This window comes from Panulirus ornatus, chromosome 33 (genome assembly GCF_036320965.1).
Source record: "Panulirus ornatus isolate Po-2019 chromosome 33, ASM3632096v1, whole genome shotgun sequence".
In the NCBI taxonomy this organism is placed as follows: Eukaryota; Metazoa; Arthropoda; class Malacostraca; order Decapoda; family Palinuridae; genus Panulirus; species Panulirus ornatus.
Window position 1 is genome coordinate 9722216 of NC_092256.1, and position 13557 is coordinate 9735772.

Below are 13557 nucleotides of genomic sequence, written 5' to 3' on the forward strand. Positions count from 1 at the left end.
CTGCACTTCATCCCCTGTTTACCACATTGCCTCAGCTCACTCTTATCTTGTGCATGTTCATGTATGTTTAGGTCCAAAGCACTCAATATCTTTTTTAATCCATCCATTCATATCCAATTTAGTCTCCTTCTCCTTGTCTCCTCCATTTCTGACAGTTACATCATATTTGTCAACCTTTGCTCTTTCGTATTCTCCATATTTTGAAACTCAGCACACCCTCCTCAGGTCTCTCTTATTACCATACCTCACTCACTTTTTCATTTCTAAACCAACCCTCCTTACACTACATACTGTCCTCAGACATTTCATTTCTAACTCATCCACTCTTTTCTGTAACTTCTCATCAGTAGCTCATGCCATGCATTCGTACATCACCATATGGACTACTGTGCATTCAGATGTGCCCATTTTCACCCTTTTAGGTAATGCTTTCTCTTTCCATACATTTCTCAATTCTCCAAGGATCTTGTCTAACCCAATGACTTGCTTTAACTTCCATGTCTGCATTCTTTGCCTTGTCCTCTCCCAGGTATCTAAAACACTTCACTTGTTCCAAGTTATCTCCATTCGAATTCACACCTCAGCTAACCTTCCTCACTCCTCTGTTCAGTCTGATAACTTTGCTTTTTCACATTTACTCTCAATTCCCTCCTTTTTTACACTCCCAAACTTGGAAACATATTTCTGCAGTTTCTTCCTCAATTCTGCTCCCAGCAACTTTTCATAAGCAAACAATAACATACTTGCATGTTAGACTGCTGGAGATTTTGTATGAGTTGTGTTTGTGGTTAGTGGATGAATATGTATTACATATAGTTAGGTACATGTGGGTAGAACTGAGGAAATTACTTGGTTTGTTATTTGAAAGGAAGTGATATACTTGGTTAGATACTTTAAAGGAAGTGATGTAAGAATTAAAAGGATACAATTTGAGTTTGTTAAGGAGATGGGAGGCTTAGAGAAAGCTTCACAGGAGCAACCAAATCTGTAGACATGTGGATAGGCATTTAAATTGTTTGTGGTATATTGTCATATTTGTTTATTTGTTTTGTTCAGATACTTATCCAAGAGAAAGAATTTGTACTATTCTTCATATATCCATGTCTTCTGTGTTAAAGTTTTGAGTTGAACTACTGTCAAACAATTTAATTATTGCTAATCCAGATCTGTTTTACAGGTAGTAACCACTATGGCATTGCTGGATGGTATGCTATGAGAGCCACTGAAGCAGGACTCCTGGTAAGAGTGAAGACTTTTTAGTTTTGTCCCAATGCTTCTGGTTGTTGATTTTACAATGCTTTCAACAGGAACATATGCTTGAATTATTTAGTAAATTTAGTTCATATTAGTTTCAGTGCATCTGACTATACTCTGTTCATTATTTTTGATATGAAATGAATTTCCTTAAGGGTTTGAATATGAACTATATTTGAGGAAAGAATGATTACATCATTTTTCTTTTCATGAAGAAACTAGACTTTGAGATCAAAAATAACATGATGGAGACCTGCATTGTCGTCGTTATATACATATATTTACATATAGGCGGGAAATGGCGAATAGTATGAAGAAAGAAATATATATATTTACACTCATATGTGCTGTTTCAGGGCATGAGTTTTACGAACACTTCACCCCTTGTTGCTCCAACCCGTGCCAAAAAGGTAAGCTGTAGAAATATAAAATTGTTGTGGTTTGCATGACAAAATGACTATGCAGATCACTTGCATCATTTTTTTTTCTTTTATATATGCAGATGTTGCTGTGTTCTTAGCTAAATCAGAATAAGAGCTGGATAGAACTAGTTTACTTTATTGATATATTTAGGTGAAGGAGGATGTTGAGAGTGAGTGATAATAAAATTCAGGTGACAGTTTTTGAAAGTGATGAAAGATTTCAGTGTAATACCAGTTTTTATAGTGAAAGATTGGATATTAAGTATTTTGATATTTGAGGCTAAAATTTAAGAATGATGGTCTTAAGGACCCAACTTATGACTCATCTCAGCTTCTCTACCTACTCACACTCATACTTTAATCTCTTGTTAAACCCCTCTTCTTCTAATAGCTCTCATCTGATACTATACATTTGTAACACCTTCCACATAGCTTCTCTAGCATCCTTTTCATGTGCTTTCTCCAGATCCATAAGTGCCACATACTCTTCCTCCAGTTTATGTAAGTATTTCACACATGTTATTCAAAGTAAACACCTGATCCACACATCCTCTACTACTCATAAAACCATATTGTTCATAAAACCATAATGTTCCTTCCCTGTCTGGTGCATGCCACCACCCTCAGCTATCACCTTTCCACATAAATTATCAAGTTCACTCAACAAGCTTATACCTCTCACCTTTGTTCTCCTTTGCTTTACACAGGGGCACTTGCATTGTCAACCTTCATGCACTTGCCATGAACCATTCTTATACTGAAATCAGAGAAATTAAGAATTCAATTGCACTGTCATCCTTTCCAGCTGCCTTGCCACTTTTCATCTTACACAAGGCTCTTGCCACCTATCCCCTCTTCACCAAACCATTTGTCATTACTCCTTTGCATACATCCCTTACCTAAGCACTGTACATCTCCATCTTATCATCAAACACATTCGACAAACCTTCAGAGTCCTCGCTTCATGTCCTCTTTTCCCTGTCTCAGTCTGTTGCCACTTCCCAGTTTTCCTCCTTTACCAATTTTCCCATGTGTTCTTTTGTTTTTCTCACTATGAACCTTCATGCAAAATATCTTTTTCTCCTGGTACTTGCTCACCCCAACTCTCATTTACCTTCTTTTTCAGCCTCTGCACCCTCCTCATGACCTCATGCCACTTTCTCATGTACATCTTTTGATCTCTTTGTTTTTCTCACTATGAACCTTCATCCAAAATATCTTTTTCTCCAGGTACTTGCTAACCCCAACTCTCATTTACCCTCTTTTTAAGCCTCTGCACCCACCTCATGACCTCTTGCCACTTTCTCTTGTGCATCTTTTGATATCTTTTCTGGTTGACTATCAGCTTTACTTCATTATCTCACCACTTACTATCCTTTCTCTCCTTTTCCCCTTCCATCTTTCATGTGCTACACGCAACTCTCACTAATGCTAGCATTACTTCTCAAAATACCTCCCATTCCTCACCCATTCCCCAAACATCTTTTATTATCATCATTCTACCCTCAAGTCACTCATTGTATTACTTCATACAAGACAAATTTCCAAGCTCACTTACTTCACTTACCATCTTCTCATCCATGTCATTTTGTCTTTTCTGTAACCTGTAAAAGTTTACCCTCGCACCTCCATCTGGTAATGATCAGACATCCCACTAGCTGCCCATGTCAGCATATTTATGTCCCAGAGTCTTTCTTAAGCAAGATTATCAATAAGTATATAATTCAGTAATGCCCATGTACCATCTTTCCAGCTCACCTTTGTACACTCAAGTTTGTCCTTCTTTACTTAGTCCATGTATTCCCAATCACCAGTCCTTTTTCAGCACACAACTCCATAAACTTCTTATCATTTTCATTCACCTTCCTGAATATCCCATTCCCCCAGTTTGTTGAATATGTGATGATAGAGTTTCAGATGTAGGGTGTTTTGGTCCGGGTGGTGTGTGAAGTGAGAAGGTTAAGGAGAATGGTTTGGTTAAGAGAGAAGAGATAGTGAAAGGAGCGGTTTTGGATGGTATTGCTGCAGAATTGATTTAGAAGGGGGTGACTGTGTTGTTGATTGGTTAATAAGGATATTCACTGTATGTATGGACATGGTGAAGTGCCTGAGGATTGGCAAGCAAGTGTGAATATATTCATGAGAGGATAAAAGCATGTGCAGGGCATCAGATTCGAGAGGAGCATTGTGGTTTCATAAGTGGTAGAGCATGTGTGGATCAGGTGTTTGCTTTGAAGAATATGTGTGAGAAATACTTAGGAAAACAGATGGATTTGTGCAGAGAAGGCATATGATGGGTTTGATAGAGATGCTGTGTGGAAGGTTTTTAAGAGTATATGGTGTGGGAGGTAAGTTGCTAGAAGCAGTGAAAAGTTTCCATCGAGGATGTAAGGCATGTTTATGAGTAGGAAAAGAGGAAAGTGATTGGTTCCCAGTGAATGTTGGTCTGTGACGGGGGTGTGTGATGTCCCCATTGTTGTTTAATTTGTCTATGGATAGGGTGGTTGGGGAGGTAAATGCACAAGTTTTCAAGAGAGGGGCGAGCATGCATTCTGTTGGGAATGAGAGGGCCTCGGAAGTGAGTCAGTTGTTGTTTGCTGGTGATACAGCTCTGGTGGCTGATTTGAATGAGAAACTGCAGAAGTTGGTGACTGATTTTGGAAAAGTGTGTGTAAGGAGAAAGTCGAGAGTAAATTTAGATAAGAGCAAGGTTATTTGGTTCAGTAGTGTTGAGGGATAAGTTAATTGGGATGTAAGTTTGAATGGAGAAAAATTGAAGGAAGTGAAGTGTTTTAGATATCTGGGAGTGGATTTAGCAGTGAATGGAACCATTGAAGTAGAAGTGAGTCGCAGGGTGGGGTAGGGGATGAAGGTTTTGGGAGTGATGAAAAATATGCGGAAGGAGAGAACATTATCTCGGAGATCAAAAATGGGCGTGCTTGAAGGAATAGTAGCTCCAACAATACTATATGGTCCCAAGGCATGGGCTAGAGATAAGGTTGTACAGAGGAAAGTGGATGTGTTGGAAATGAAATGTTTGTGTACAATATATGATGTGAGGTGGTTTGATCAAGTAAGTAATGAAAGGGTAAGTGAGATGAGTCAGAGGTGAAGGGAACAAGGAGAAGTGGGAGACCTAACTGGAGGTGGAAGGATGGAATGAAAAGGAATTTGAGTGATCGGGGCCTGAACATACAGGAGGGTGAGAGGCGTACAAGGAATAGAGTGAATTGGAACGATGTGGTATACCAGGGTTGACGTGCTATCATTGGACTGAACCAGGACATGTAAAGTATCTGGAGTAAACCATGGAAAGGTCTGTAGGGCCTGGATGTGGCTAGGGAGCTGTGGTTTATGTGCATTACACATGACAGCTAGAGACTGAGTGTGAATGAATGTGGCCTTTATTGTCTGTTTTCCTGGTGCTACCTCGCTGAAACTGGGGGTAGCAATGCTGTTTCATACTTGCTTGCCTTCATCCATTTCTGGCACTTCCTTGCCCCACAGGAAATAGCATCGCTTCCCCCTGCATCAGCGTGGTAGCACCAGGAAAACAGACAAAAAAGGCCACATTTGTTCACACTCAGTCTCTAGCTGTCATGTGTAATGCACCAAAACCACAGCTCCCTATCCACATCCAAACCCCACAGACCTTTCCATGGTTTACCCAGATGTTCCATGTGCCCTGTTTCAGTCTTTTTACATTTTCACTCTGTAACCTTTGATAATGGTCCAGTGCTAGACCAGGTTGCATTGTGATCCAGTGCCAAACGTGTTGAAATTTGAATGATGAATACAATTTTGAGTTTTCTTTATACAAGTCAGGAGCCTTATTTTATTGTGACTGTTTATTGTGTGAAATGGACAGTTCTGATATTTAGTTGGCAATGAAATGCGAGCTTTGGTGCTGTGGGTTGGAGTGTATCAATTAAGTTCACTGTGGTTCTCCTTTGAGAATCTTTTTGGATGGCCTTGTAAGAAAAACATGAGAAGGAGGTTAATGCTGTGAATGTTAGGGTTTTTGTTGTTAGAATGTAGCTGTTCTGTCAGTGAAGTACCAAAGATTTTTATACTAATAATCTTAAGCTTAGGATAATATTTTTAATTTAAGGCTTATCTCTTTTCTTTGCAGGCTGCTGTAGGAACCAATCCTATCTCTTTATCAGCTCCAGCAAGAAATGGAGACCAGTTTGTGCTGGACATGGCAACCTGTGTGGTTGCTGTTGGTAAGGTAAGACAGCTTACTAATTTTGCGACATTTTAACTGTGAAATTTTTTTTGTCGTAATTTTTTTTCTTTTATGTTTCTTGCATTTAAAGCCAGGGTTTTTATTTCATTATCTTTTTATACCATAGCCACAACACCTTGTGGAATATTCATATATATAGAAAAAAATAATGGGGATGGGGAGAAAGAATACTTCCCACGTATTCCCTGCATGTTGTAGAAGGCGACTAAAAGGGGAGGGAGTGGGGGGCTGGAAATCCTCCCCTCTTGTTTTTTTTTTAATTTTCCAAAAGAAGGAACAGAGAAGGGGGCCAGGTGAGGATATTCCCTCAGAGGCCCAGTCCTCTGTTCTTAACGCTACCTTGCTAACGTGGGAAATGGCGAATAGTTTGAAAGAAGAAAAGAACAAGAAAGAAAAAAGTAAAAGATCAGTATACATATTGAGACATGCTCACACACACCTTTACAAAACTCATGGACCAGATTGCATCTCACCATTTGAACTTTTTAGCTTAGAAACCTTTGAAGAAGATACAATCTTCAGTCAGTTGCACTGGATGATAATCATGCTACATTATTTGAAGGAGAAGGTAGGCCCTTTCAGCTATATCATCAATAGATGGAAAGTTGTAGGCTGCTGATATTTCTGTCAGGGATGCAAGTATTCCTTGGTCCATTGGTTTCCCAGGATTTTTGTTGAAGTTGTTTCTTGTGAACAGCTCTGTATGATTGGTCTGAGGTTGTCACAAATTGATTTGTCACTCTGCTCTTGTGCTGCTTTGTATTTGTGCAAGTTTCTTCTTTGAACTGGTCATCATCTTTATGTGTGCCAGGTCCTGCTTCAAGCTGTGTCTCAACCTCACAGATAAGGCTTGTCTTGTCTACCATTGCCATAATGCTCTTAGTGTATCTGATATGTATTCTGTAAATGCCCTCAGTGTTCAGGAGATTTTGCCTAGGAGCAACAGAAGCTGGAAGGCTACATAAGCAATACAAATGCATGGCTTGAAAATACTGAGGAATACAAACAACTTATATATTGTCAGTCTGCTTGAAAGTGATGCCAAGATGCATTCCCTCTTCACAGATCTATTGTGAACTGAAAACATTATGAAATATATCAATCTCCTCCTGTGAACATTATCATTTTGTATCAGGAACAGCTTTGAAGAGGTTGTGAAATGCTAAATCACATCTGTTGCACATGCCCCTTCTGTATTGAACAGATGATCCAGTTTATCATTCAACTTTCTCCATAGTCCAGCATTTGCACTTGTATTTGCAACTTCAACATCCGTTAAAAGCAATATAGTTTGCCAAAAATCAGGTAAATTGAAATTTAGGATCTTTACATCAAGTAGCTGTCTTTTCTTTCTGCTTAACCCACATGTGGACAATTAGCATTCTGTCCACAAGCATACAATCTCTCTCACACATAACACTTAGCAATACTTAACTCACACAACACATTCTTCATAACTAGTTTTTCATGTGGTGAATGCTCTGTGCTTGCCCTGCCTTTTGGCAAAATGGTAGGAGCATTAGTTGGAAACATTAGGTAGAACTAGTTGGTAGGAATATTAGGCAGGAGCATTACATAGAAAAAGTCAGTAAGAACATTTGATAGGATCCCTGCAAATATTGCACTTGTCCTCTGCTAGTTGTCTGTTAAGTGTGAGGCAATAAAGGTTAAGAAACGGCACTGGAGTTCGCTAATTATGGAGACTCCATTGCCGTGGCCACCCTCTTGAGGGACTTCTAGAAGGGAGCAGGTGTCAGAGATAGAGATAGATAGAATAGCATCAGCAAGAAGATCCTATGTTTCAACAACCTTTAGCTTTTTCTTAAATTGAATAACATGGGATGACATTACTGGACTGTTCTAAAAAATTTCTAAGAACCGTCGTTTGACCATTTGCTGTAAGAAGACATGTGAGATGGTTCAGTTATTTTACAGTCTATCTATTTTACCCAGTGTTGACTGATGCGTAATGCATCAGTTTGAATTTTAAGAGCACCTCGTGTATTCATTTCATCCATCAGATTCTATTTGCAGATATCACTGATACATCACATAACTTCATAGTACACATCTGTATTACAGTAGTACATTTCAAGACCTTTTGATTGAAAAGATTCCATAATAGAGTCCCAGTCCTGGGAAAATATTTGGACATTGATCAGAGAGAAGTCCTGTGAGACTTCTTAATGGCCAGGAATATCCAGATACTGAATCCACTTCTTAATGGCCAGGGATATCCTGATACAGAATCCACTTTGTGTATCATTGTAGCAGTTCATTGCCAGGCGGATGAAGTATGAAACATTCTGATGTACATGCTTCTTAAACAGGTTTAGCCAAGGATGCTTATCGCTTTGCATTTGAAAATGATGATTTAACCCAGGCTGTGAGGGTGAAGATCCTAAAGACTGCCCGGAGTATGCATGGCACCAAGTACAGGTTGTACCTCTTTAAACCGGCAACCTTGGGACCTGGCCATTGCCAAACCACAGAAAATGCCAGAAAACAGAAATTGGCCCCTTTAAAGGCCCTCAGGTGAACAGTCTAACCAATTACCATCAGCTTGGTTTTGTGTTCCTGCAGCATCGCTGCGGCCAAGAATTGTTGCCCTATCTTTGGAATCCTTACCCTCAGATGGGGACTCCTCAATATCTTGGGCAAGGGTTTTTCTTGGCATACAACGCCAATGCAAGGCAGATTCTTCAGCATCATATGCTTGTTTTTGAGTTATAAGAAATTAACAGGGCTGTTAATTAGCTCAGCCGCAGTGTAAACAGATTGTGGCACCTTAGCACTGCTAACAATGCTGTCTAACTGGCCGATCTCGTGGCAAAAGGTACCTTTTTTCTGAAAGACACACTGAATGGACACAAAGCTGAAGTGGTTTAGGTATTTTTGTGATGTATTTTGTACAGTTTCCTAATGCATGGAAGATACAAACCAACTACAAGCTTTTTTTCTTAGCACTCATTTGTGAAAATGAATAATGATTAGGGTGTTTGGAAAAGTGGCTGCACTTACCATTTTGCTCTGATGATGAGAGAAAGCTTAATCATTACAAATAGATACATTTTGTGCTATATCACTAAGGCAGATAATGTTTTGACATATTTTATCTAAGGGTCTCCAGTTCATTCAGTATGGTCTGTGTGGCCTGGATAGGGAGCATTGAAAGAATGGATTTGAGCTGATATGACCTTTCTTCATTTGTTTCTGGTGCTACCTTACTAACATGGGAAATGGTAATCAAGTATGAAAAAAATCAGTGTCCTCTACTTTTGAAAGAAAGAATTTTATTGATATTTTAAGGTGATACCTGGTGTTGCTCCACTGTTTGTAATCTCTTCAGGCAGAAATATGGAATAAAGATGTTATGATATGAATTATGGCTGCAGAGTGTCATGTCAGTATTTCTGATTTCTCTGTCCATTTAAATATGGTTTGCATTCTTTGAATTAACTCCTATCCATCCAGTGATGTCCAGTAGTTGTAAGCAGCAAAATTAGGTTGGTCTGGCATTATTTTCAAATATGTGTAGGTTATGGAACTGGGACTATCCAATGTTTAACATGCTATTGTGTTTATGATTAGATTTGTAGAAAAAATTCTAATGATTTGATATCTTATAGATAGAGGTGGAGCGACGAAAGGAAAACCCTATACCTGAAGGTTGGGCTATAGACAAAAGTGGTCAGCCCACTACGAACGCTAAAGATGGAATGGAGGGTGCACTTATGCCCCTTGGAGGGTCAGAGCTCCACTCAGGTTATAAGGGCTATGGCCTTGGCATGTTGGTGGAGGTATTCTGTGGTATCTTGTCAGGTAAGTGTGGAATTTTATTTTTTCTTTTTAGTTGGTTATGCTTGAATAGGATATTGCATGCTGCAAATCCTTCAGTGTGGTTTATTACTCTGTAAGAAATTGTATACTGCATATGAAGGACTCCCAAGCCTAACATACAAGCTGTGGTAGATAAACTGATATTGCTTTTGGACAAAAAAAAATTCTTAGCTATTGTGCATTTAAGATTAGGCTTAATTGTTACAGTTTAAATGTTATGTGCTGCAGGTTAGTTATTTTTTCCCTAATCAGTGAAGCTATTTGTTTTCTTTCTTTCTTTCATACTATTCGCCATTTCCCGCCTCAGCGAGGTAGCATTAAGAACAGAGGACTGGGCCTCTGAGAGAATATCCTCACCTGGCCCCCTTCTCTGTTCTGTTCTGCTATTTGTTAACCACAATGATATCAGAAGGAACGTGAATAATAGTTTCCTTTTATGTGAGCTTCTCTTGAATGGCATGGAATCATGAAGCACAGTGAGTAAGATCACTGTCTTGATAAAAGATAGTCAGAGAGTAATTGAGTGATATCCTAGTTTGTACAGTCAGTTTTCTTAGATGTACTGGTGAATGGTCATTGCTGTATAGCAACCCTGGTTTAGGATAATTCCTCTTCCATGTGAAGATCCCATTAAGAAGACTGGATGTTGATGGAGTTAATCATTGAAGCTGAGGTTAACTTTATTGTTTCTGAATATAATAGGTCATGAAGGGCATAAGTTCCCCCATTTGGTGTTTTGGGCATCAGTCAATGCTTACGTAGCAGAATGCTGTTGCCTTTAATGTAAAAGAGTAATTTCCTCCCACAAGTCAAATTCTGCAAGCTCTGTTGGCTGGCTACAGATGGCAACCCATGCATACTTCTCGTGCAACTGCACACTCAGGACCCAGTTGCTCAAAACATCTCTCACCTCAACCATCCATCTCCAGTCTCCTCCTTCTCCATGTTCTCTATGCTTCTGACCAGTATACCTTCTTCGTCAGCCTCACCACACACATCCTACCCGATGTCCAAAACATTTTGTCATGCTCTCTTCAGCTCTCTCAACCATCCTCTTCTTACAACCACACGTCTCTCTTAGCTTGTCATTTCTTATGTAAATATGCAACTTAGCAATTGAAAACTCTCATATATGTGGGATACTAACATAGTCCTAATCAATATGTTAGAAACATAGCATAATGAAAAGGTGAAAGATGAAGCAAACTTGGAACAAAGTGAAACTCATTTCCAGCACATCCACCCTCCTACGCACAACTCTATCCGTAGCCCATGCCTCGCAGCCATACAACATTGTTGGAACCCCCTATTCCTTCACTGTATCATCAGCGAACAACAACTGACTCACTTCCCAAGCTCTCTCATCCACAACAGACTGCATACTTGCCCCTCTTTCCAAAACTCTTGCATTCACCTCCCTAACAACCCCATCCATAAACAAATTAAACGACTAAGGAGACATCACACACCCCTGCCGCAAACCTACATTCACTGAGAACCAATCACTTTCCTCTCTTCCTACATGTACACATGCCTTACATTCTTGATAGAAACTTTTCACTGCTTCTAACAACTTGTCTCCCACACCATATATTCTTAATACCTTCCACAGAGCATCTCTATCAACTCTATCATATGCCTTCTCCAGATCCATAAATGCTACATACAAATCCATTTGCTTTTCTAAGTATTTCTCACATACATTCTTCAAAGCAAACACCTGATCCACACATCCTCTACCACTTCTGAAACCAAACTGCTCTTCCCCAATCTGATGCTCTGCACATGCCTTCAACCTCTCAATCAGTACCCTCCCATATAATTTACCAGGAATACTCAACAGACTTATACCCCTGTAATTTGAGCACTCACTCTTATCCCCTTTACCTTTGTACAATGGCACTATGCACTATCCCTTCAAACATACCCATTTTTGCTTTCCGAGATAATGTTCTCGACTTCCAAACATTCTTCAAGGCTCCTAGAATTTTCGCCCCCTCCCCCACCCTATGACTCACTTCCGCTTCCATGATTCCATCCGCTGCCAGATCCACTCCCAGATATTTAAAACACTTTACTTCCTCCAGTTTTTCTCCATTCAAACTTACCTCCCAATTGACTTGACCCTCAACCCTACTGTACCTAATAACCTTGCCCTTATTCACATTTACTTTCAACTTTCTTCTTTCACACCCTTTACCAAACTCAGTCACCAGCTTCTGCAGTTTCTCACATGAATCAGCCACCAGCGCTGTATCATCAACGAACAACAACTGACTCACTTCCCAAGCTCTCTCATCCACAACAGACTGCATACTTGCCCCTCTTTCCAAAACTCTTGCATTCACCTCTCTGACAACCCCATCCATAAACAAATTAAACAACCGTGGAGACATCACACACCCCTGCCACAAACCTGCATTCACTGAGAACCAATCACTTTCCTCTCTACCTACATGTACACATGCCTTACATCCTCAATAAAAACTTTTCACTGCTTCTAACAACTTGCCTCCCACACCATATATTCTTAAAACCTTCCACAGAGCATCTCTATCAACTCTATCATATGCCTTCTCCAGATCCATAAATGCTACATACAAATCCATTTGCTTTTCTAAGTATTTCTCACATACATTCTTCAAAGCAAACACCTGATCCACACATCCTCTACCACTTCTGAAACCACACTGCTCTTCCCCAATCTGATGCTCTGTACATGCCTTCACCCTCTCAATCAATACCCTCCTATATAATTTCCCAGGAATACTCAACAAACTTATACCCCTGTAATTTGAGCACTCACTCTTATCCCCTTTGCCTTTGTACAATGGCACTATGCAAGCATTCCGCCAATCCTCAGGCACCACACCATGAATCATACATACATTAAATAACCTTACCAACCAGTCAAAAATACAGTCACCCCCTTTTTTAATAAATTCCACTGCAATACCATCCCAACCTGCTGCCTTGCCGGCTTTCATCTTCTGCAAAGCTTTTACTACCTCTTCTCTGTTTACCAAATCATTTTCCCTAACCCTCTCACTTTGCACACCACCTCGACCAAAACACCCTATATCTGCCACTCTATCATCAAACACATTCAAGAAACCTTCGAAATACTCACTCCATCTCCTCTCACATCACCACTACTTGTTATCACCTCCCCATTTGCGCCCTTCACTGAAGTTCCCATTTGCTCCCTTGTCTTACGCACTTTATTTACCTCCTTCCAAAACATCTTTTTATTCTCCCTAAAATTTAATGATACTCTCTCACCCCAACTCTCATTTGCCCTCTTTTTCACCTCTTGCACCTTTCTCTTGACCTCATGTCTCTTTTATACATCTCCCACTCAATTGCATTTTTTCCCTGCAAAAATCATTTAAATGCCTCTCTCTCTTCTCTTTCACTAATAATCTTACTTCTTCATCTCACCACTCACTACCCTTTCTAATTGACCCACCTCCCACGCTTCTCATGCCACAGGCATCTTTTGCGCAAGCCATCACTGCTTCCCTAAATACATCCCATTCCTCCCCCACTTCCCTTACCTCCTTTGTTCTCACCTTTTTCCATTCTGTACTCAGCCTCTCCTGGTACTTCCTCACACAAGTCTCCTTCCCAAGCTCACTTACTCTCACCACTCTCTTCACCCCAACATTCTCTCTTCTTTTCTGAAAACTCCTACGAACCTTCACCTTTGCCACCACAAGATAATGATCAGACATCCCTCCAGTTGCACCTCTCAGCACATTAACATCCAAAAGTCTCTCTTTCGCGCGTCTA

At 40.0% G+C, this 13557-nt stretch overlaps 1 protein-coding gene across 1 annotated transcript in view; it reads left to right on the plus strand.

The window, feature by feature from the left end:
- LOC139759439 (uncharacterized oxidoreductase YjmC) overlaps positions 1-13557 on the plus strand; it is a 55486-nt gene that overhangs the window by 25524 nt on the left and 16405 nt on the right. Inside the window, exons 4-7 of the mRNA XM_071681549.1 lie at positions 1178-1239; positions 1611-1664; positions 5809-5907; positions 9555-9747. Of these exons, the coding sequence (XP_071537650.1) occupies positions 1178-1239; positions 1611-1664; positions 5809-5907; positions 9555-9747 (408 nt within the window). The remainder of the gene's footprint in view (positions 1-1177; positions 1240-1610; positions 1665-5808; positions 5908-9554; positions 9748-13557) is intronic.